The sequence below is a fragment of the Phalacrocorax carbo genome, chromosome 1 (genome assembly GCF_963921805.1).
Source record: "Phalacrocorax carbo chromosome 1, bPhaCar2.1, whole genome shotgun sequence".
NCBI lineage: Eukaryota > Metazoa > Chordata > Aves > Suliformes > Phalacrocoracidae > Phalacrocorax > Phalacrocorax carbo.
The window spans coordinates 54,599,374-54,624,616 of NC_087513.1; the positions used below are offsets into that span (position 1 = coordinate 54,599,374).

Here is a 25,243-nt window from a genome sequence, read left to right on the forward strand (position 1 = left end):
ATGTTAGTGGTGAGGTTCAAGGCTGTGCCACCCATTCCCTAGAGCCACAGGGCTTCTGTTTCCGAAATCCCTTCCCAGAGCAAAGAATGCCTGTCCTGGAGTCCACAGAAGTGATGCTTTCCACTGAGCTTTCTCCAAGGTGAAGCCAAGGGAGAATGCATCAAGTATCAGATGATATTTGGCTATTGAAACAAATTGCCAAATCTCTCTCAGCATCCTGACCTCAAACTTGTCCCTCTTCCAGCCTCCCACACTATGTAGCCCATAGCCAGGGCGCTCAGCTGGAGCCTGTAACCTCACCGTGCCACTGGGCTCCTAGAAATTTTGCACAGAAAGTGAGCAAAAGCAGTAACTCTGGCATTGTTTCTTCTCATCAAGGCTTCCCATGTTTGGGGACGATTCATGAGCTGCATGGGTTAATGCGCTTTGGTGAAGGCAGGACTGCAAAATACAGCCCCGTAGCCGAACACCCATGGCTGAAGCAAGGAGGGAGGAAGAGAAGGAGGAGAAAAGAAAGACAGCCTGTGGAGGATTGGATTTTTTTCACTCTTTTGCTTGTTTGTTCTAACTGCTTGGCTGGTTGGTTTTAGTTCCACGCTGGGGACTGGCACTGATTTTCTTTCATTGTGTGACATGCATTTTTAAATTAGTATTAAAGGTGCTGAAAGCCTGCGGTAGGCACTTTTTTTAAGAAACCATGTTTTTAATTCAAACTGAAATAAAACAAATCATTTCTCTGCTTGCTGACTGAGCCCCAGGTTTAAGCCCCTACAAGGACATGTTCAGCCAGTGAGCAGACCTTGCTTGACCTCTGGAAAATGCTCCAGGAAGCCTACAGACAGAGGTGAGATCTGCATTGCTGGGGCTGCTACCACTGTCTCTTCAGGCTGCCCTCTGCTTCCTACTGTAAAGCCTTCCTTACAGATTCCTCTAGCTACACCAAATTTTATCTTTCAGATTGAAATTTTCCATATCAGATCCTTATCCCAGGTTTGATATTTGAGGAAAACCAAAGGAAAAGCGGTCCATCCATTAACAGGCTAAAGGAAAGAAGTTATTTTACCAATGTTAAAAAAAAAAATAGTGACCTTTTTAAAAAGCTCCAGCAAGTTCTCTGCTTTCAAGGGACTTGAATTTTGATGAGAGGGGAAAAAGGTTCCTTTCATGTCACATGCTGATTTTTGCCATACTTGTGAAAACCTAGACAGGTCATAAGCCTTTGGAAAAACTACAATTTACACTTGTTCAACAGAGACTTAATAGAGCTTTAAAAAAAAATTCTAAAACCCTCTCCTCACTGGGCCTTCTGTAGTCTAAGGGATTTTCTCTACACATTAGCTCAAGGAAGGTCTACCTCCGGACTGAGGAAGCAAGAGAAGGAGCATTGCACCTCTTTGGTTTGCATTTCCCCTGATCCTGCCTGCTCCCCACACACAGGGATCACTGGAAAAGGAGGCTGGCTAATTCCAAAGTAGTGGGAAAGAGACAGGAAGGTGATCAGGATACATTGACTTGGGACACTGGGGGAAGTATGGTGCTGAAATGCTGCATGGGAAAAAAAACGGAGTTGTGACACCTGGACCATTTGGGCAAAGAGACTGGGACTTGCTGGGGCTGAGTGGAGGGGAAGATGGGTGGGACAGGAACCAGAATGTGAGAAAGTGGAACTGGATGAAAAGAAGGGGCACAGGGTTCAGAGGTGGAAGTTGCATTTTTCTAGATCCAGGGTCTAGAGCCCAGATGAGACATCTGTGAGGCAGATCCTAGCTTTGCTAGGTAAGAACGGGACTGGGACAAAGAACCAGAAGGGCAGAAGAGACAAGGCAAGGTGGAGGAGGCAAGACAAAAGAGATCAGTGGTAGAGAGAAAAGCTGAAAAGTCTGTGGCCTCTAAACCATGCACTTTGCCAAAGTCTGGGCTTATTCATTATACAAAGCCAAGCACCGCGAAATCGGGAAATGTCAGCATTACAGTTGTTCAAGCAAACTAAATGCAGCTCTTTTTGCATAACCACTACGAATCAGTTCTGAATGACATCATCAACAACAATTTTTCTTGCAGGACCCCTTCCTCATTCAATGCACCAGATGGATTGAACTGGGAATCAAACTTAGCTGTTTGGAAAGTGGGCGGTAATCAAGGGAGAGGCAGAGGATGGCTGGGATAAACAAGACAATCATATGGCTAAGTCAACTGAAAGCTGTACTGCAAGACTGAATTAATCCCTACCTCTGCACAAGGGTCACAGTGATGCCAGTAAAATCTCTTAAACCAGATTCTTTGTAAGCAGTCACTCCTATCTGTGTGCCTCATTTTCTGGATGCTTGACAAAAGCTGAACAAACTCTCCGGCTCCCTTTTTGGTGTGGTGGCAATTCAAAACAATAATAAGTACTGTACTGAGATCCTAATTTTGGCAAATCAGTAAGTATAAAGTTTTGACTCTGTTGAAATAAAACATATAGTGCCGACCACCCTCTTTTGAAATTGAACATTTTTAAACATCATTCTTTGAATAAAAGGAAGAAACACATTGAAATGATAAACTAATTTGAATAAGAAATTAAATGTTTCATCTAAAATATATCGAAAGAAATAAATCAAATTAAAATTTAAAAAGGGAAACAGTTTGGAGGCTGTCTTGTTTTTTCTCCTGGGTTCAAGATGACTTCTGCAAAACAAATAATTAAACAGGATAAAAACAAACAGCCCATATGACTTGCATGTCACCAAGTCTCCATTTTTGCTTTAAAAAAAAAAATTAGTGTAAAATGGTCTTCAGTCCTAATTAAGATTTGGCAGGGGGCAATTCGGGGAGTTGCAGGGTTGAGTCAACGAGAAATTTGCTTTGAACGAAGAAAGCGTCTGTAATGATCAGTACTTTGAATAACGAGATTCTAGGTGTCTCAGATGGGCCATGAAAAACTAATAGACATTTTTGACCTTAATGTTGCTTCACCTCTGTTCTCCATCTATACAATGGATTTACATAAAGCAGTTCTGTCCTCTTATCTCACAAGAGTAGGGTGAAAATCCATGAACTTCATGATGTACTGAGCTACTGCCCTAAGGTGCGCCACAGATAACACCTTGAGATGAAGAATCCTCTCTTCTCAGCATCCTGTGAAAGCAGGCACAATACAAAGCTTAAGGCTACACATTAAACAAGGCGAAGAAAACAAAATACTGAATCACTGCTCAGTCAGGAAATGTCACGCATTCTGCATGTGGAAGGATGCAGGGGTACTGTGTTGAAAGATAGTATGCAGTTTTGAAATGACTGCCCTATAATGCATAGACACAAGAGTGCCAAATTAAGATTGCAGCCTTAATTCTGGCATTTTCTTCCGTTTGAAGTGCTTGCCTTTGCAACCTAAATAATATTCGTTTGACACAGTTGTGCATACGTAATATATGAAAGGCTCTTGGCTCGGGGGCCTTGGACTTCACAGAACATTGCAGCAGTCCCCCTGAGTTTTCCTCCCTGGTTATTTTGCTTCCAGCTTATACCAGTTTTGCAGCACTTTATTAGAGCCTGTCTCTTCCTGTCTCACTGCTTTACCACATGCCCTTCCTCAGACTTGCTTTCTCACCTCCAGCCGCCCACCCAGCCAGCTCCCCTGTGCTGTCACTGCTGCATTGTTAATTATTTGCTTGGGCAATCATGATCGTAGAACTCCAAGCACAGACAGGCGTCTTGCTACGTTAGATGTAAAGCAGCAAATACAATAGTTAGAAGTTTCTTAATTCCAGGATAGAATTTCAATAGTGTGAACATGGCCTTTCTGCATCCTCCCCATATCTGGTCCATGCTGCAGAGGTCCCTGCCTCAATCACTTGCTCCTTTTGACCCTCCACCCAGTAACTGTACTGGTGGGAGGCAGAAAGAAAATCCTTGACTCATCACACTTGTCTCCACTTGCAGTTCTCAGGCTCTGTCTAGCCCCAGATTCCCTAACATTTTCACTGCTATCCAGCTTTCGTGGTCTTGTAGTCTTTATCCATATCTCTTCACCTGAACAGAAGCTGAATCATCCCCTGCTTCTCACCTGAAGAAGACAAAAACTCTGGAAACTTCTGTTGGGGTAAAATCCCCTTCAGAGAACTTCTGGTATGGTTTTGTTCATCCTGCAAAATGTTCCCAAAGCCTTATGTAAAGGCCATGCAGGCCACACATTTGAATCAAATGAAACAAAGTCACTATATTAGGGTGGGAGTAGGTGTTGGTGTTTAAAAAATTTCTATGTATAGGAAAAAATAATTTGGAAATTGCCAAAAAGGAACTACTTGAAAAAAAAGAGTGTAGGGCTTTTTTATTTTTGAACTTTTCTTTTTCTACTAAGAATATGTTTCAGAAGTTGTAAAGATCAAAACAATACAAAAAGACCAACCCAGTCCAAAACATGGATAATCCTCTTCTCCCTGGCATCATGACACCAGTCAGTGCAAGATTCCTCTTCTGCTGACATTCCTTTTCCTGTCCTGTTGTAAATTACTGTCCTCCTCCTTTTTCTTGTTCCCTCTCTCCCTTCCTCCCTCTCTCCCGGCTCTCTCCTCTGGCTCTCCCTGGTGAAGAGCGAGCCGCAAGAAGCATTCCTGGGCTAGAAATTAACATATTAATGAAGAAAGAGCCTTGAAGAAGGGTTGAGAGATGGGGAGAAAACAGAGAGATGAGGCAGGCAGAACAAAATAACAAAGGGAAGATATAATGAAGAAGGGACACAGAGCTAAAGCACAAAGGGAGAAAAAAATGCCTTTCTCAGGAACTTGTGCTACTTCAAACACTACCATGGGAAGAAAAGATGAAAGAGAGGAAAGAAAGGGGGTGGGGGAAATGGGGTGGTTCTTCTGTTTTAAACCAAAATTTAATATTTCTGTAGAAAAGAATCACCTATTGAGGGAAGGATGAGAAAGACGGAGGATGGGAGAAAAGGAAGGACACAGAGACACACAAAGGGGATGTGACTGGTAGCAAGAGCAGTGGGTTCATTCCTGGCTGTTTGCAAATCACCACGTGCATGGAGGCATGGATATATCAGTGCAATCTTAGGGCTTTGCCTATGGGTTATTGCCTCCCCTACACCCCTCCTATTCTCCCCTTCCACAATGTACTCCTGCAAGCCTGCCCAGAAATTATTTTGAAAAAGGAGAAGTCAATTAGCAAAGACTACTGTTGATCTGGCAAGCTCACAAGAGTCCCACTCCCAACCCCTCTCAGCGTTCTCTCAGGCAAACAGTGAGAAACCCATTAGGATCAGTGGGTTGAGGAGGAAGTAAAAAAAAGGTTAGTTCAAACATCTATGTACTTGTTCAATCATCTGTTCTTCTCCTTGGCTACCCACCATTTACATCCTTGGTTAGATGCACTTCAGCAGAACGTATTCTAAATACTGCAGAATATATTCTAAATTTGCCCTTGCACCCTCTGGCCAGAACAAGCCCACTGTTCCCATGCCTGCTAACAAGACAAGAGGGCAAAAAAGGGATTCCTGGCCTGAAGAAGTAAGATAAAGAAACACCATCTTTAATGGTGAAATACACAGCAGACATTGCAAAACCAAGAGACCCGAGGACTTGACTAGGAAAATAAGCTTTCTGGCATAGGTCTACATGCGTAAAGGTGTGAGCTGTTACCAGAGAGCCATTCCTGTAAAACAGACCTCCCTCAGTTTATCGCCATCTTTCACAGTCCCACCAGCATGTGCCACTGCAGAAGAACTTGTTCCGCAGCTTCCTGGTGGCACCAGACTGTCTCTTTGGCACCTCACCAGACCACTGCTACATTGAGTGCACCCTCAACACCCTGAGTGCTGAGGGCTTGTGGCCTTCTGCAGCAGCCTCCTGGAGGCATAACGATTAAGTAAATAGCAACAGGCACAACCAGCCCCGCATCTCCTTTCTTCTATAATGGTGAGGGTAGAAGGATCGAGTACTGGTTTTTATTCAGCAGTCTCCAAATGAGACCCCTAGGTGCTACCACACAGCTTTCTTTTCTGAGACTTAAAAAAACTTCCAGTGTGAGCCTCTGTCACAAATACGAAAAATACATTGCTGCTTTCCCTTGACTTCTCAGGCAACAACAGAAGGTTGTGGGAATTCACTGGCATAGGAGTCCCCACTGCCTGGCTTCAGCAGAATGGCCATAGCCAAGGTCACAGCATCCATTCAGCTCTCTGGCTTTCAGTGCTGCTGTTCTGACCTGTGGCAACTGAAAAGGTAAGCTATGAACCACATGGAAGAATAAAGGTCAGTGCCACCCACAGCCCTCCCACCTGGGTAACCGGCTGTGTGCCGAGCTCAGCAGTAGCCTGCATGCCCCTCTCAGTGAGTACCGTAAAACCAAGCCCAGTGGTACTCCTTCTGCACCACATCCCCACGGTCCTTCATTGCCTTTCTGTCAGTGCCCTTCTCCAGGGACCTGCTTCCACACTGCCTACTGATGGCTGTGACAAAGGTTTCAGAGCTGCCAAGCACTGAGCACCAAGATGTAGAATTTCTCCTCTGGGCTTTGTTAGGATCTAGAAATGGGGAGCAAAATGGAAGACAAGCAGCAATAGCCCAAATCAGCCTGATCCCCAAAGGAAGGCAGCGGACGTCTCTCACCTGAGCAGCTCTCCACTACCCTGTGGCTAATTCTACTCCTGACTGACTACACACACCCCTTACTGGCTTGCTTACATGGTACTTCCAGTGCCACACACTGTCAGGACTGCCATGCTCTTCTCATTTGGCTCCCTCACTTTGCCAAACTTTCTTGTTAAGCGATTTCATGGAACTATAATAAACTATCCCAAATCGATTTCACAGCATTGCTAAGTTTGTGCCTTCATCAATTCAAACTTGAGCTTTCCATGAAAAATTGCTTGGAGAAAAAAATACAAATCAGTAAATTAAGTAAACTTCTCACTCTAGCCAGGCAAAGTGGGGACTTTCCCAGAACTAACATCTTTCCACTGCCGCCAGAGAAACTGTGACTTGGCACCATCTCCAAGGTACTTGTTTCAACTGACCAGTAGTCTCACATTAGCAAAAAGCAAGACCTCCTCCTCCTCACAGATACATTAAAACCAAAACAGATCTGCAAGTAGAGGTCCCCCAGTATCTCACCTACATGCCTGCAAGGAAAGAAAAGGAAAAGAAAACTAACATGAGGGCAGAAGAACATGCAGAACCTTGAAAGATTGGTCCTGCTGCACCTCCTGGATCTGGGCAAGTCAAATGCTGTAAAGTCCAGCATCCCATGTTTCCCCCTTCACAAGAGCTATTTGACACTAATACATACTAGGCATACTGAAGAGCAGTTGCTAGATGTTCAGATTTATTCAGAGGCTGTAAGCATCTGTACTTCGCACCTCAAAGTCTCCACAGTCCCTTGGTGATGCTGGAGAGCATTTCGTCATGACTTAAGCACCAGCTCTTCTAAGCTCTCACCATGCCACACGTCACCACTCAGATGCAGAAGGGCAGCATCAGCATCTTTGAGAAAAGGGTGAAAAGCATTTCTTGCAGCAGTCTGTGTTTGAGGTACCTCATGTCACTCACAGGGCTTAATCTGCCAGTGACGCATTACTTTAAAGGGGAAGAAAGTGATGAAAAACATCCTTTTGCGGGGACCATCTTTTATTTATGGCATCTATTACCTACATGGCTTCTCCCAGAGCTTCATTGCCATTGACCCTTTTGCTCCCCATCCAGTTCTGGTTATCACTTGTATATATCCAGCTGCAGGTACACAACGGCCTTGTTGGATGTCTCCCTCTGCCCAGGGCTGAGTTTCCAGGGGAAATAAGCAGGTAATCAGTGTAGAATCAAGGTGTATCTGCCCAAAACATGTCATGGTCTTGTGATGAAGGAGGCCTCTGAAAGCAGTTATCATCTGCTGGTGAAGTCTGCACACTGGAAAAGCTGCCAACCACCTTCCTGAAATCACTTCTGGAACTGCTGCCTTCCTGCTTCACATAGGCACACAAGAGGCATGTGTGGCCCTGCTGCTAATCTCTTGTGCTTATTAAACAGCCCCGATGTCTTGGCGAAAATCCACCTCTAGCAATTTCATTTGCCAGCTGAAATTCCTCGTGCAGCTCCAGTGAGGTGCAGTATTCATCTCCGCTTCGTACTATGTGCTGTTAAACAGTAGCTGTATTTCACCCCAGAGATGGCTGAATTTTAGCGGTGAATTAAGCCATCCTTTTCTACTTTGTAAAGTGCTTTGGAATTGCAGATAAAAGATACTACAGCCTGTCATAAATAAGTGTAAGATGCTGACACTGCTACTGGAGGTAGCCATCTTGCTGAAAAATGATTTCATTTGTGACACTAATAATACAGGGAGGAATGCTGGGCAAGACACTGAAAACTCATTTCCATCTTGTTTTAATACAGCTTTGAAAACCAGAAAAAAATTCAGCTTCGAGTCAGCATTTGTGTGTTTTTAACCACTGTCAAGCCACAGAGATTCACAGGTTTTCAGTCCAGTGTGACAGTTCTCTTCCACCCTGGCTACACCATTAGTAGGTGAACTCTTCATCCGATTACCTGCCACCTCGCCAGACCCTCAATAAAGACCAAACCTAAGTTCACAAAATCTGTTTTTCAAGCATTTCTCATGGTGCGTTACTGCAGAGGGGAGCTCTAATCACCTTAAAATCTTTACTCAATCAAGACAGGTGTGGAGACCTGTTCAGTGTGATATAGCAAGCTTAGAAATCTCTCCACAGGGGTGGAAAAGAGCTTGCTTTATAGGAAGACGGCTGGCAACGTTCAGTCTGATTGATCATTTCAAGGGCACTATGGTTAGATTTTAACATTCATTTTATATTAAGGTGCTTGCAGGCTTGAGTAGGGACATTTTTATTACTTAAATCAGGAGAGAATATGCTGCAGGAATGATGGAGAAAGTAGTGGACCGGACAAGCTGACAGGTCTCTGCCATTTCTATTTTCTTTGTTACTATTTCCCTTACATTTAAGTATTTTAAATACCACATTTATAGATTATCTTTCATTCAAATACTTCAATAAATATAGTGCACAGTGGATGTACAATACAAAAAGAAATTACAGTAAGGTACAGTACACCACCTTCAAATGTTCATATTTAATTTAAAATCAAATTTTCTAACCTTAACAAAGCAGGAAACCCTTGCCTAATGCTGCAAACTGATTTCTGAAATTTGAATTGAAGCTAGCTTTGAGTTTTTGTCCACACCAACAGAAACCCCACTGCTGAATAATTATTTGAAAGCAGAACAAATGCATTCATTTCACACTCTCATAACTCAAAATTGGATGAACAGGGTTTTTTTGCCCAGATTTGTCCAAAATGGTCACCTTTGGACTGAGAATGAAAACAAAATTTGCAACATGAAACAAAACATCCTTTAAAAATATAGCTACTTGAAAACAGGCCAGTGGAGAGGTCTGTGAGCTGTAGGGGGAGGTCTGGATTCTGCACAGGTAACAGGTGTTCAAATCCACAGTTCAGCTTGATCCCTTTGAGATATGTATTCAGCTGCCCCACAGATATGCAGATCCACATTTTCCCAAAAAATGGATGCAAGACTCAAGTACACCCTTAAAGCAATAATTTTGAGAGGAATTTCGTGAGCAGCATCCAGTCAGGAGTGCTCTAAGCCTCAATTCAGCAAAGCACTTAACCACGAGCTTAGCTTGAAACATGCACAATGATTTCTTAGATGAAGCATATATGGCAAAGACCACTGAACAGCCGGTTCCTCTGTAAGGGAACAGACCAGCTATTTGAGAGGGCTCAGCTCCATCACAGAAGAGACAGAAATGGGGAAAGAATATCCCTTCGAAAGTTAAACTGCAGGAATGGCATTAAGACTGCAGAATGTAACAAGTAAATCTCATCCCGGATGCACCAGTGCTAATGCTTCGACTCTCTGCCAAGAAGGGCCGTCTGATAATTTTTTTTTTTACCCGGTTAGTCGTGAATTTCTGTCAAGTGAACACTTTCGTGGTCCCGTCGTCATGTCCCGCCCCCCGTGGGAGAGAGCCACTAGGCGGCGAGCTGGGCTGGTGTCTTGTCAAACTGCAAATCCAAATTGCATCGAAGAGAAAGAAAGAGAAGGGGAAGAGAAGAGGAAGAGAAGAGGAAGAGAAGAGGAAGAGAACAGGAAGAGAACAGGAAGAGAAAAGAAAAACTGCTCCAGAGTTGCACAGGGAGCCATAGCAACACGGCAGTTCTTACTATCTTTCAAGTTTTTAAGTCTGAGGGGAGGAAAAAACACCACACAGACACACAAAACCCCCCACGTTTCTATTAGAAAGAAAAAAACCCTACGTGTTCCTCATCGTCTCTAGTGATGAAACCGCATATAGCTAACCATCGATTTGCAGGTGTGCAAGTCAGAAAATATCCACAGCCCCATCAAGCCAGTCCTTGAAGGAAAGAGGTTATTTCTCACCTACCCTCTGCTGATCTGCTAAAGCAGGTTTTCAAATTCCCTGGGGCACTTTAAAACCCACAGGACCCCAACTGCATATTGTGATCGGGGAAGATGGTGCTGTAGCTGACACTAAACCATAGCCAGAGCTGGGTTTGCAGTTTCGCACTGCTTCCTTCAGCAGAAGGATTCAGAGGAAGGATTTTGATTCACTTTTCATGAAGAGCAGAGAGAGCCTGAATGCACAAGTTAAAACATACTGTCACCAGCAAGTGAAGTTGCCACGGTATTAGCACTAATTGGACTTGGCTACGGAGAAGGAGATGTCTCAGAGGGCTGGAAGCAGAACATGGACATTTTCCCATCTGGAAACTGATAGCGCATACCAAAATTCATTCCCAGCTGGTGGATTTTGGAGGCCTTTATGAAAGGGTCTGTCCTCTAATCAAAAGATAACCCTTGCCAAAAACCCATCACTTTACTTGAACCCTCCCATCCTATTTTAGTTCAAAAAGGATTAAAAATCCAGCTGTCCGCACAGAACAAATGCCTCCTCTCCCCCTCAGACAAAGCCCTACTCTGCAGGACCAAGGCATCCTGTGGTGCCAGCTGAGGAACCAATATTTTTGCTGTCTCCCCATCATATACTCCCTTTTAGAAGTCAGGGATCTGCAGTTTCCTACCAGCATGTTGAGTCGATTTGATGTTAGGCCATCCCCTGCAAGACAGCCATGCCTCCCACTGCCCAGGCAGCACTGCTTAAAGGCTGGGCAAAGCCAGGATGACAGCCAGGCACAGACTGTGCCCTTCTGCATCGGGCACCCTTAGCAGCCCACTTGTATGGGGGAGGTTTGGGACAAGAGCATGTTACAAAGCTACCCTCAGCATTCCCCTTCAAAAAAAAAAAGGAGTGAGAGGAAGCCAACACTGCCCCCGAGATTTGGTGGCACATGGAGAAATGCTCCCCCCATATCCACTGCTCACCTCCTGGGCAGGCAGTGTGACTAACCTGTAGCCCCAGAGTAGCGACCCGATCGCCTTTCACCAGCACTGAACCACCATGACAGGGAGGAAAGCAGGCAGGGCAAATGAAATGCAACAGCAAATGCAAGTCAGGGAGGGGAAAAAAAAAAGAAAGCGATGGCAGTATGCAAGCAGCAGATAGCAAGGTGATGTACAGCAAGGGACGCAGGGAGGCAGAGAGACCCCGGTGGAGGCAGGAGGCACGGGCCAGGCCTGGCCTCCAGCTGCTGCTGGAGCGGTGACAGGAACAAGCAGATTTCAGCAGCAGGGATCTCTAATCCGTCAGCAGCGCTCATGCCATGTGCTGCCAGCTAGCACCAGCCTGACGGCAGCTGGACACACCAACCAGCAGGAACATAACGAGCTGCTAACAAGACACTGGCCTAAAGGCTCCAAAAGGTCAAAAGTTACATACACTCCCTCACCCTCCACGTTTCTGAAAAAGGTAATTTCTGCATCTGTGGGAACATGCCATTTATACCTTTTCTCCCCTCCTCCCTGGAGTTAAGAAGAAAGTCCCAGCACTGCACCTCCCACCGCTGGAGCAGCGCTGCGTTTAAGGACAGGAGGAGGGCTTCTCAGCCAGCTGCCAAGCAGGTAGACACAGCCCCACAAAGGCCAGTGAGACCTCAGTGCTGGCCAGTGCTCCTGTCTCTTAGTACAAGGTTAACTTGACAGTCTTATAAATGGAGAAAGAGTGACAGAAATCATCCTTTCTCCGTTCCTGCTCTCAACTCCCTTGCTGCGCTGTGTGAAGGTGTGTGGCTCACTCGGCTGGGAGACAGCCCAGAGTGACTCCGTGGCAGTACCTGCAAATGACATACGATGATCCCTGTGTCTGATGTGGCAGGCAATACCTGCCATGACTGGAGAGGAGAGGACAGGATGGTGGGTTGGGAGAGGCCTGGAAAAGAAGGGAGGGTGCTGTGTGGGCACTGCCCTTGGCACTGACCTGGGGAAAGCAGGTCCAGGATGCTATGGGCATGGTGCTGCTCCTGGGTATGAGGGTGGCACAACACCCTGAAAGGGCACTGCAGCTTTCCAGGGACACACGTAGCCCCTATAGTCTTGAGTCTCCAGGGAAGCAATATATTTGTACAACCCTATTGCAAGTACTTTCTCTGCTCACTGACTCACTGTTCAGCTGTCTAAGCCCCAGCAATTCCTCATTTCCACTAGGCAAATGTGGCCATGTGAGGACAGAGCTTGAACTGGGTATTCCAGCGAAAACAATTTCCAACCATTCATCAATGGCTCTTTTGCATTTCTTAACTGATTGGCATGGAAAGCTCCAGATGAAAGTCAGTATTTCCCCCAAAGTGGAAGTATCATGTCCAAATAATGCTAGCTTGCCAGCTGTTTTCATATTTGAGGAATCTGAGGTGCAGAATTGAACCTACCTTTGTTCCCCTCTCAATGTATTTCTTTGCAAAGGCAGTATAATTCCACATTTGTATTTTCATTCCAAAGCAAATGCTTCACTGCACTTTTTATTAAAATGAAATCTGGTGTGTGCAGCCTGGTGTTAAATGAGAGACTATTAAAGCAAATCAGTGGAGAACTCATTAGTAACCCTACAACAACAAACTAGTAGTTATGGCCCAGCATTTACAAGCAGCCATGACAACCAGTAGGAAGAACCCAGGTCTCATTGAAGGCTGTAATAAAAACACAGCTTATGTAGCCCAATGACTGTGAATAGCCATACGAAACCGCTGAGCTTCTATTCCTCAAATATGTGCCAGAAATCATATTCTTTTCTCATGACTCATCCCTGAATTCCAGTCCCAAGAATGCTCCTGTCATTTAGTTATTTCTTCCCATCTCTAAAATGTAATGAGAAGCACCAATCCTGAGCTCAAGGAAATCTGTCCCATCAATTAAAATAACGAAATAAGCAGAAGGCTGCCTATAAACACATCCACCTCTGCCCACTCACTCTTCAGCAGCCATAGCGAAGGGAGAATAGATGAGCTTTGCAGAATGCCTAGAAGGATAGCAACTCTCCTTGGAAGGGCCAAGAGGGAAGAACTCCACATCTGAGCATCTCTCTAGAGGAAAACTCTGTTAGAAACTCCTTCTCAACCTCTGTAATCTTCTCATCCATTCGAAGGGAGTAGAGAGCACAGTGGTTTGCTGGATGCCCAGGAGACCAGCTATTGAGATAACTACAGACTTGGTAGACTGGGATATTCCAACCAGATTTCTTTCTGGTACAATGAAGGAATAAACAAACAGGTAATTATTACAAACGATACAAAGATTTAAAGAGTGTAATCGGGCTGGAAAACAGCATTTGGATATTTGGATTCCAAATGATCACCTAAGCCTCTTATCAGCATAAATCGAGATAAATCCCTCAACTAGAGGAAAACTTCCTCAAGAATCATTCAAAAAACAAACTAGCAAGGCAGAGGGCTCATTTCTAGGACAAAATCTGCAATGTTCAATGGACATGACCATACTTCTGCAGTTCCAGCCTAACACAAAGGAGAATCTGTTTCAAGACAGACAAGAAACAGTTGCTATGACACCATTATTAATATGAGAAGATGCAGACCAAGCACCTACATTGGCAAGAAATGCCATTTAGATAACGGTTCGTCTTGTTTCTTTTTGTGCTTGCAGCCATACTTCAAACAAAAGTTTGTTTGCCAAGCACTTGCAAAAATGAGCAAGAGTGTCAATGTAAGAAGGGGGAAAGACACGGGGAAACCGAGCTTTCTTTCTAAATTTGAGCAACATTCAGTACATTTCCTCCTTGCTCCATTTTACACCCAGATCAACCACCAAGTGAGACCACATTGAGCAAGACCATTTGATTTTATCTGCATTCAGAACTACTCCACTTTCAGAAAGAAAAAAAAAAGTAAGAAATGGTCAGAGTTCAAAGGCAGATCTTGGGAAATGACTAATTCACAGTCTCACTGTATAATGTGCCCCAGCTGAACTAAATTACACATTTCTTTAGTTGGATGTGTCACTCTCTGAAGAATAAAATGGGAAAACTCCTTTATCGCGTTGCCTCCCAGCTATGGATTTGAAGCAAATTGGACCCCTTTGGATTAGCTTCAAGAGTTTCTGAAAACCAGATACATGGTGATGTATTATCTGAGGTCACATACACTTTGCAGTCTCCCCAGACATGAAGCCCACGTTCATACATTTCTCTTTTCTGTGTAGGCATGCGGAGGGGGAACTGTAAGTTGCAGATGGCTGAATATAGTATTGCCAGGTCCAGGGCAGGACTAAAATTAGTTTTCCAGAACCTTCAGTCCAGTCCAAAGAGAGCCAGACCATGTCCTAGACGTGCAGGTATTGCTGCTGCCTGCTGTGCACAATGCACAAGTGCTGTGGGATCTTAGTAGGTGGAAGAGGTTAGGGAAGGTACAAAACAGCCAGGCCTGCAGAAGCTGTAATAACCAGATAGACAAAGCATTTCAAGAGACATTTAAAGTCTTCAGATAGACAAAGTATATCAGGAGAGGTTTAAAGCTTAGCACACAGTAAATTCCAGCAAGTTCAATGGGACTTGATGGCGTGAACACAGATTACAGCTATTAATTTCTATGGGTTTTGGTTCAGTGATGTGAACTCATATCTTCGTGTCTGATTCTTTCTACTTCTTCTCCCTGTCCTCTATCTTTCCTCCTGCCCAGACTCCAGGCTGTGAGGCTGAACTTGAAGCTATCACATTTCTACTGAACTTTTGGATTTGTAGAAGCAATGGCTTATTTCGGACACCACAAGCTTTTATACAACAAAAGGTGCCCAAAAAGTAATTTCACTTAAGCAGAAAACCAAGGACCCAATTCACTGAAGTCACAATTTTTAACCACCTCACTCGGTACAGACAGGGTAAAGACATTTGGTGGGGGTCAGAACCTCAGACTGGCAGAGCACAGGCCACCACTGTGCTTGGCAAAGTGAATATTTGCACTGTGGTCACAGAAGCAACTGCAACACAGTGTAATTATTTCTAAGCTAGTTCAGGTGCCTGCAGCAATCTAGGCAGTGGCAGAATGAAGCTTAGCATGGACTAATTGACTCTGCTTCTCAGCGACACTGATGTCGTTACCCAAACTAAGCTGGTGATATCTACATGTATATGCAGTCATTCCTGTGAATGCTGTACCAAAAGCAGACAAGGGAGAAGGAACAGCATGATTTGGGCCATGAAGGTGAGAAGAAAGCTAATATCTTCAAAGGTGACAAGAACTGTTTTCATGTGGGGTGCCCAGGCTTCAGGGCATATTCACATGGCACAACAGTACTGTCATATCTAGAGACTCAAGAGTCTCTGAGCTGGCAACTTCTATACAATGCAAAGAAGTGATATGCAGAGAGAGTACTTTGGGTCCTCAAAGCAGCGTAGCTATATGGGCATGATGTCATGCACAGGTTAACAAAGCATCAACAGAACTAATTAGCAGAAGGTCTCTGCAGAACACTGCATCACATAGCAGGGAACAAAGTTTTGTTTTCTGGATAACTGCTGAAAAGACACAGTATAGCTCTCCCCAGAAATCCTTATTCATTTGGAAAGGTAGAACAGCAGCCTGCCTTGATATTTCTTCTGACAACTTTGTATATATATTTTTTCTCTGCTTAATCATTCCAGGAGGGATGACTCAAAAAAGCAGCAGAAAACACCCCTTGCCTCTAAGCCTAGCTGGGAAGGAAACTGATAAAAGCTTTGGGCACCTTTAGTGGTTCAAAAGCTTGCAGACAGCAAAAAGCCAGTATGTAGAAGAGGAAGTAAAGGCAATAAGACCTAGTAATATGCCAGTGGATCATAGAGACAAAGAACAAATACCAGATAGCATTATGGATAATATAACAGGTCGAATAATAGACTTTTCCTTCAGTCCCCAACTTTCACAAAACAGCAAAATCTGCTTTCTTTTCCACCAGTCCCTCTATCTGCCCAGTACAGTTGACAGTGAGGGGTCATAGCACACAAACCAATCCATCACATTTACAGCGTTCCATGGTTCATCATGACAAATGAACAAAGACACTAAGCTCTGTGTGACCACCTTTCCTGATAGCCACTGCCTAGGTTCCCCTTGTCCTACCACAAATGGACCAACCTGCCCAAGGATTTTATATGTAAACCATTGGAGAACAACAGCTGAACAGGTCAGGGGGCATCTGGCTAATTGCAGATAGCACCTCCCCCAGCTCTTCCCATGTCTAATTATCTGGGTTGCTTAGCAACACACTAAAACTCCAGCTGGGACAAAAAGGAAGATATAGTAATCAGAGTGCTGTTCTAGAGGTTGTTCCACCACAGGCTTCCTAGCACTGTTACTTAAGAAAATCTGAATCTGGATCAAAAGAAGATGTTTATCCTAATAGGTTTTCCCTATTTTTAAATACCTTTTTCCATCTAGAAAAACTTCCTGTTCTGATGGACGTGCTTATGCTCTCTACATAATGTGTACCACAGACAATGGGACCCAAAACACCCAGCTGACAATGGTCAACAAGGTGCCAATGAGCAGGGAAGCACAAGTCCTCCTCTTTGAGGTAAGCTGGATACTTAAGACACCCAAGGGCTTTAAAGGCTTCCAGTATAAAGCAGGAGCTGAGCAAAGTTCTTGACTCTAACTCTTTTTGCAGCTCTAGTTCTCCAGATCTCGCTGCACTTCCTTCTCTCCTGTAATTCAGGGCTAATGGATGGAAGAAGGATACTTGGTCCTCATACAACAGGTGCCATGAAACTATTCCAGGTGGGTTACACAGCCATCATCTATAGACACCCATTCACATACAGCTGGTGCCTGGAACAGAACCTGGCACCTTCTAGATTTCAATACAAACATCCCCACTGCTTGCAGAAAGAACCCACCTGAGAGTTACAGACCCATTCATGCAAAGACACCCCAAGAAGTTCAGCACTGCTATAAAAGCAAAATTTTGTCCAAGAAGTTCAATGCATTCGTTGTTCCTTTTCCTGGTGCTGGCTTGCCTCTCGTGTTGTATGGAGGCTTTCTAAGGGGGTGACAGTACTAGCACTCATGACACACAGCAATGCAGGTCACACCATTTGCACGCCTCCCCTTGCCCAGGTTCTGTCCAACACTGCCCACTGCCCCGAAGCACCATGTGCCCTAGCAGAATTATTCTGGTCTCAGAGGTCCTCTCTGATCCCTCTTTTGTAAGGCTCCTTCCCTTACCTGTTGAGCATGTTGGACTGGTAAATCCTTTTCTCCTGGGTGTTGTAACAGCTGCTCTTGGGCTCAGGGATGAAACTGTGTTCAGACAGCATATCAGAAGCAGCCGTGGTGATTATGGCTATTCCATCCCTCACTCTGGCAGGAAGACCGTAGTCCCATTCATCATATGAGACAGAGATGAGCCCAGTGGGGAACTCAGATGGCACTGTGTCTGTATCCCCTGCCACCAGGCTGGGCACAATCCACGTATAACCATAGCCTGTCAGACCCACAGAGTTGGCCACCTCAAAAATGTAGGTGGCCTCTTCCTTTGTGCAGTAGAGGAGGATAACAGGGCTTTGGAGCTTCTTGAGCTGGTTCTGGATCTTTGAGTCCCCATCGTCCAGGGACATGTCCAATAGGAGGACCTCCTCCAGTTCCCAACCCACAAAGCTGTGCTCAATGGTACTGCGGATCTTGTTCACAAAGTCCTGGTAACCAGGGAAGTAAGTGGTAACAATGGAGAAGATGTACCAGTCATATTCTTCCATGATGTTGAGCATGACAGAGGCTTGCTGTTCTATTGATGGGCCAAACTGGAAGAACATGGATGACTCATCCTAGAATAGGAAGTTAAAGAAAGGAAGAGAGAGAGAAAGAAAACAAGAATAGGTCAAAGGAAATAAAGCAGCATTCCAAGTCAACCCATTGAGCATGGAGAGGGAGGCATGTGGTCAGAATTTTACACTTCATGTCTTGGCCAGAGCTTAAGGATTTTTAACTTTTAAAAATTTAAATTTTAAGTGCAGCAAGTGGGAAGGAAGTAAAAGCCTTTTTATGACCAGCTGTCCTTACTTTATTTTTAAAGGCAGGTTGCTGAAATTACTTAAAGGTTTCAAATGTTAGGCATGATTATAACAGACAGGGAACAAGTGGCACACAAGTAAGGACAGAAAAAGAGAGTATGCACAAAATGTTCTGTGGCTGCAGAAATTAAGACCTTTAATCCTGGGATTTTCATAACCTTATATGTAGTATAAACAGGATACACAGCAGCTTTGATACTGATTTAGTTTGGGACAGTCACTCTAGGTTGAGTATCCAGACTGAAGTACAACTAGAGCAGGCAAAACCATTGGACACATATAGCTCTGAGAACCTCCACTGCAAGCTCCTCTCAAAGCAAGCAGTACAACAGAGAGCTACAACTGTGAAGGCTAAGTCTCAGAACAACATAAAGCATACAAAAAATAGAAAAAATAAAATTCTGAACTATCATGTTTTTTGTTTATAGCATGTTTTAGAGAACTATCAGCTCAATATTTCTCTTGGTATTGCTTTCATATCCTTCTACCATACCAAGTTCATCTTTGCAAGAATCGGAATTTGTACCATTCTATAACCTCCAAGATTCCAAGGGAGTTTTGTACAGATCTCAGCTCTCCAACTGCATAGTGTAAGCCTTTTTCTTCTTGGGATTTCACAAGATAGCAGGGTTTCAACTTGTGACAGATCCAGTAAAATCCAAATCCCTGCTTTTGCCCAATTCATGATGGAAATGAATGGAAAAAGCATTTGCCAATGTGCTTTCTTATGGATTGATCGTCTATCTTTTAAAATCAACTGCAGACTCCCACTGACTTGTGTAGAATTAGACCACAAACAAACAAAAAAGGGCAGAATTAAATTATATGTCTCTGCAGAAATTCCCATTACAATAGGAAATTCTTCCAAATCCAATCACCACTTACCACTTTTAGGAATGAGATAGCAGCCCCGCCTTCTTTCAATAAGCCAGAAGAGGTGAACCAGATATCCAAAAGGAGATAGTCAGGAGTATTCAAATGGGGAAATTCATTGTGCAAATGCCTCAAGACATTACCTCAAGATATTCACATTCAGAACAGCTCTCTACCAAATTGACTCTCCTACAGCCTGGCAGGTAAAGCTGTTTTTCAGCAGGGATGCCAGTTAATCAACCATCCATACATACCTCCATCAGTCATGGTTTTGATTACCTATAGCCATTTTCTCTGTTGGCAAAATATGCCATAGCTCAGCAACTGCAGAAAAAAAAAAAGCTCTGATCCTGCATCCAGCTTAAGCTGTTTGTTTCTCTTTTCTGAACTACCTATAGGTCACATCCTATACAAAAGAGTCCTTGCTCCCAGATCCTCACATCTCTTCTAAGAGGTCTGGTGATTAAACTTTGTTCACTTCCTCCACACAGCTCATGACCCACTTGAGAAAGTACTCTTAGGGCTGCTCTTTGCTCTCTGGAAAAATAAATGTACACAAAAAGAAAAAGGAAAAGAAGGCAGCAACAAATTAGAGACAAGTTAAAAAAACAGGAGCAGCAACTGAGCCTCTCAATCTGTGGCAAACAGCTCATACTTTCTATCACTGGAATTCGCCCACTTTGAGAACTCTGCTCAGAAAAATACCTTACTTTTCCAATAAAAAGACACTTTTTTTTTAGCTTTGAAGCTTATGGAGAAAATCAGGAAAGCCAGAGGAAAGATTAAACTATTGTCACAGCATCTGCCAGAGTTTGAAGAAAGCCTGAACAAGCATCTCCAATACCTTTCATTGCACTGTGCCTTTGAAAGCCACTTGTAGCAAACTGAATGCTAGAGTGTGAAGACTCAGCCTTTCTGTAACACAAAAAGGCAAGACAGCTACACTGATGACTAGCATTTACTTTTTTATTAAATTCAACAGAAGGTTTTCTGTACTTATGCATAAGAACCTCTGAACTGACTGCGAATTTCCACAGTTTCTAGCAGAGAGTCTAAGATCTGAAGGACCTGGCTATTGAATTACAGGAATATTCGACACTGCATCTTGAAGTCTTGTCTGAAAAAAATACTGGGTGCTTTTCTCAGTGATAAATAGGGGATGGGAGATGGTAAATCCACTAGTATTTCAAGGCAACACACACACACACAGCACAGCCCAACTGTTGAAGGGCATTCAGCCCCAAAGACTCAGGGAGAAAATTCAGAGCTCCTCACTAACCAGAGTGTATCAGAACATCAAAAATCAATACACCAAATAAATAGCTTTATCGTAACTCAGCTAAACAATTCCTCTCCACCAAGAAACGTAAGCACCCCTCCCTAAATCAAACAGCACCGACCACTTGGTTGTGCATGTAATAATTGCTTTTGAGCAACTGCTTGCATTTTTATTTAGAAACAGCAAGAAGAGGCAACTTCTGTTCAAAATGAGAGCACTAAGGAGGTGCAAGCTAGTCCAGCTTTTGGCTTGTGAAGATGTCTCTTGACACTTGATAACCCCCATACTTGGGCTAGCCAAATGTTCTTCATTCCCTAACCAACTGAGCACTCGGAAAAGAGAGGGGCGAGGGAAGAAGGACAACCAACAGTGTAGAAGTGCCCCTTTCATAATGATTCAGGAGAATTGCTGACAGAGCTGGATGGGAATCTTAGTGAGTGCCTTTTGGGGGACAAAAAGCAAACTAATAAAAATGCCTTAGAGCCACAATTGCCTTCCTTTCCTTATTTTTGACTACACCTGGTGGAAAGCCAGGGGAAAAGAGGAGCTGAACTGACAGACAACCACAAGGCTGTCCAACAGAGAAGGAATTTGACCTCACTGTGGCATTACAGTGAAAGCTTTTAAATTAGGAGGTAGGTCTAAGGGGGGTTTTAAGGGGATTTTCCAGACATTAGAAGCTCCTATTATTCTCCTGCAGAAATTTCACACTCTCCACCTCCCCCTTTCACCTTGGAACAGCCAAAACATTGTTCAGTGTTGCCACTGGGAGACAGATTTAAGTTTGGGATAGGGACAGGTTGAGTTCAAAGCAGTAGTCCTTTACACTGAACATCATCCATACGATCCCCTGACTATGGGAAAAATCTTGTCTTTCTCTTGCAGCCCATTCATCTACAAGCCCAGGCTCCCCATAGCTAACTGCTGCAAGAGACAGCAAGATCCTGCAGGGTGTCCCTCACCCAGTCTGAAAGAGTAGAGGCTCCATTTCAGGATCTCGATGACTCTAAAGATCCTAGTACTCCCCCACTGTCACCCTGCAAGGTCAGGGATCTGTAGTCTGCAGAGCTGAGCTGGAGGTGGAGCCGATCAATTGACACAGCACCACTCCCCAACTGACAGATGGCTTCCCACAGAAAATCTGCTCTGAGTTTACCGCTGCTGGGACAAGTATTGCCTCCCCCTCCTGCACGTTTAACCCCTCACATAAGGAGGCTGGATTGCACACAGTGAAGGTGCAAAAGCACTCACCATGAAGCCTCCTCTTGGAGACTGGTGGCTGGTGAGTTCCTAGGTGGATGTAAGAGCATTTGTGGAGGTGGCACAAGGTTTAGAGAGTAGCCAAGTGTTATTGCCAGCAATTCTGAGTTGACCAGTGACTTCTGTCCCTCAAGGGCAGGCCCATGCAGATATTGCACAAAGGCCAGGTCTGGCCCCCACACCTGGGATGCAGGCCCTTGGCAAGGCTGCAGGTGACTCTCCTGGAACCCTCCTGCAGCTGTACCAGTTGAAACCAATCACTGTCATTTAACGAACCATTTACCTCAGATGTGGCAAGAAAGGTCCCTAGGGTGCTTTTCTCACAAGTTCCTTCCTAACAGCCACTCTGGATTCCCCAGGAAAGCAAAAGCAATAACTGCCTTACAAACAACATCTTACTATCCAGAGCAGAACTGCTTCTCAGCATGGGGCAGACCCAAGAACATCCCTAAAGCAGAGGAACACAGGATCCTCAGAAACAGTTGCAGTGGGGCAGTCATCCTGATGAACTAGAGAGCCTTCCACCAAGCCATAGTGTAACTGCTGACTTGGGGAATGAGAAGATCAGTATTTTATGTTTCCCCAGTGCAGCCTATTTAAATATAATCTGGTTCTGTGTGCCATGCTCTGGTGGCTGGGCTACAAATTGATATTTTGCTACTGGCGGCAAGTTCCTTCAGCTCCAGCCCAAGTGCCAGACCTCACAAAGGCCAGGTTTGTCAAGTTATGCACAAGAAATTTGAGTGAGGAGCAAGTCAAGGGCACGTGTTTGCTTCTTGAATTTAGAGAAATGAACCATGTTTTGCAAAATGCCCTAAGCTGCTATCTCTGCACAGGTGCAGGAGAAATACAATTTGTGCTGCTCTGGGAGTAGCCCCTTTTTATTAGGCTTTGGGGAACATCAGTATATCTAACCCCATTTGCTGCTGCATTAAGCTTCCTGTGCAACCATATTTAACAACAGGGGTTTGCCCTTCCCTTCCTTTCTGGTTTGCAAAGGGCATCCTAGAAGATCCTAATGACTTAGGCCACTATCACTTTCTAGAGCTTTCTTCTCATTTTCCTGATTTAGAAGAAAAGCTGTTCGTGTATCTTTAATACAGTCTTGATTTGCAAAATTCCTCTATGACCTACAGACAAATCACATAGGGCTGCCTCCTGTTTAGACTTTAGCCCTGCCTACCACACATTTTGTGGAGGCAAAAAGGAGCAGGCAAGCACCAAATAACTTCTGGGAAAACGCAGAGCTTAATTTCTCTACCTATGTATTTCTTTTCTTCAAAATTGAGACACCACTGTGTACCTATTTGTGACAGTCCTGGTGGGATACCTGATTCACTGGGAGTTCTGTTGTTCGTGATTGAAAATGCCGCAACAGTTCAAAGTCTTATAGTTAAATTTTCTATATTTCTAAGTCCTGTTTTTTATAACAGAACTGACAGGAAATCAGGATCTTTGTTGCTTAAGTGTTCATTTATTCCTGTTTATTCTTACCACAAATGCATCACTGCCTCAGGCTAGCCTGCAGTCAGAGTCTTCTGCCTATTTGTTTTTTCTCCCCACATTTAATTTATTTATTTAGTTTTCAACAACTCAATACAATAAAACTCTGTTTTTAATATTGCATGCTGCATCACCCTGTGTGAGTCCTTTCCCTGAGTGCTTGCAGTAGGGATTATGAGAACATGGTGACACTACAGACCTAGCAAAATGTCCCCGTGGTGGGACTGGTGTCTAGAATAGCAACTCTGTGTCTCTCACACACATACACGCTCACATTTCCACAAATACACATATGCACAGCAAAACCTACTCAAAGTAAGGTTGGAGCATGTTGGACTGCGTCATTTCTTAATGACTCTTTGCCTAGTTCATACTAAGTAGGATTTCAAAACTTTCCTGTCTTATTGGAACAGGTTCCCTGGGTTATTACTGATTTTGGCTTGCACAGCAGATGGAGCAGATGACCTCCTGCAATCCTTTCCCAACGCTGATTCACTGATGAGTGGATCGTTCTTGATGAAAATCCTCAGAGCTGCCCAGGAACGTGCCGTCAGTGGGAAGTTCAAATTCGTTAGATGCAGAAACGTGGTTTACATAACCATATCATTTATCAGTTCCTTCCCTTGTTGTCATAATAACTACTGAACACACTGGACAGAAATTTGACAGAAAGATACATAGCTCAGAGATGATCACACAGAATCACAGAATGGTAGGTGTTGGAAGGGACTTTTGGAGATCATCTTGTCCAACTACCCCTGCTTGAGCAGGCACACCTAGAGCAGGGGGCACAGGACTGCATCCAGGAGGGTTTTGAATGTCTCCAGGGAAGGAAACTTCACAACTTCTCTGGGCAGCCTGTTCCACTGCTCTCGCACCCTCACAGTAAAGAAGTTTTTTCCCATGTTTAGGTGGAACTTCCTGTGTTCCTGTTGCCCCTTGTCCTGTCGTTGGGCACCACTGAAGAGAGTCTGGCCCCATCCTCTTGACACCTGCCCTTCATATATTTATAAGTATTGATGAGATCCCCCCTCAGTCTTCTCCAGGCTAAAAAAACCCAGGTGTCTCAGCCTTTCCTTGTAAGAGGGATGCTCCAGTCCCCTGATCATTTCTGTAGTTCTTCCCTGTCCTTAAACTGGGGTCCCAAAACTGGACACAATACTCCAGATGTGGCCTCACTAGTGCGGAGTAGAGGGGGAGGATAACCTCCCTCGGTCTGCTGACCACCCTCCTTTTTATGCACTCCAGGGGACTGTTGGCCTTCTTGGCCACAAGGGCACAGTGCTGGCTCGTGGTCAGCTTATTGTCCACCAGCACTCCCAGGTCTTTCTCAACAGAGCCGCTTTCCAGCAGGTGAACCCCCAACATGTACTGGTGCGTGGGGTCGTTCCTCCCCAGGTGCAGGACCTTGCACTTGCTCTTGTTGAATTTCATGAGGTTCCCCTCAGCCCAGCTCTCCAGCCTGTCCAGGTCTCGCTGAATGGCAACACAGCCTTCTGGTATATCAGCCACTCCTCCCAGCTGGGTATCATCAGCGAACTTGCTGAGGTTACACTCTGTCCCTTCATCCAGGTCATCGATGAACATATTGAACAGGGCTGAACCCAGCACAGACCCCTGGGGAACACTGCTAGTTACAGACCTCCAACCAGACCCTGCGCCATTGATCAGAGCCCACTAAGCTCTGTTGTTCAGCCAGTTCTCAATCCACCTCACTGTCCAGTCATCTAACCCACACTTCCTTAGCTTGTCTGTGAGGATCTTATGGGAGACAGTGTCGAACACCTTGCTGAAGTCAAGATAAACAACATCCACTGCTCTCCCTTCATCTACCTAGCCAGTCACGCCATCATAGAAGGTTATTGGGTTGG

The 25,243-nt window shown here is 44.5% G+C and overlaps 1 protein-coding gene across 1 annotated transcript in view; it reads right to left on the reverse strand.

The window, feature by feature from the left end:
• GRIN2B (glutamate ionotropic receptor NMDA type subunit 2B) overlaps nt 1-25,243 on the reverse strand; it is a 210,948-nt gene that overhangs the window by 100,391 nt on the left and 85,314 nt on the right. Inside the window, exon 3 of the mRNA XM_064452860.1 lies at nt 17,613-18,211. Coding sequence (XP_064308930.1) covers nt 17,613-18,211 — 599 coding nt within the window. The remainder of the gene's footprint in view (nt 1-17,612; nt 18,212-25,243) is intronic.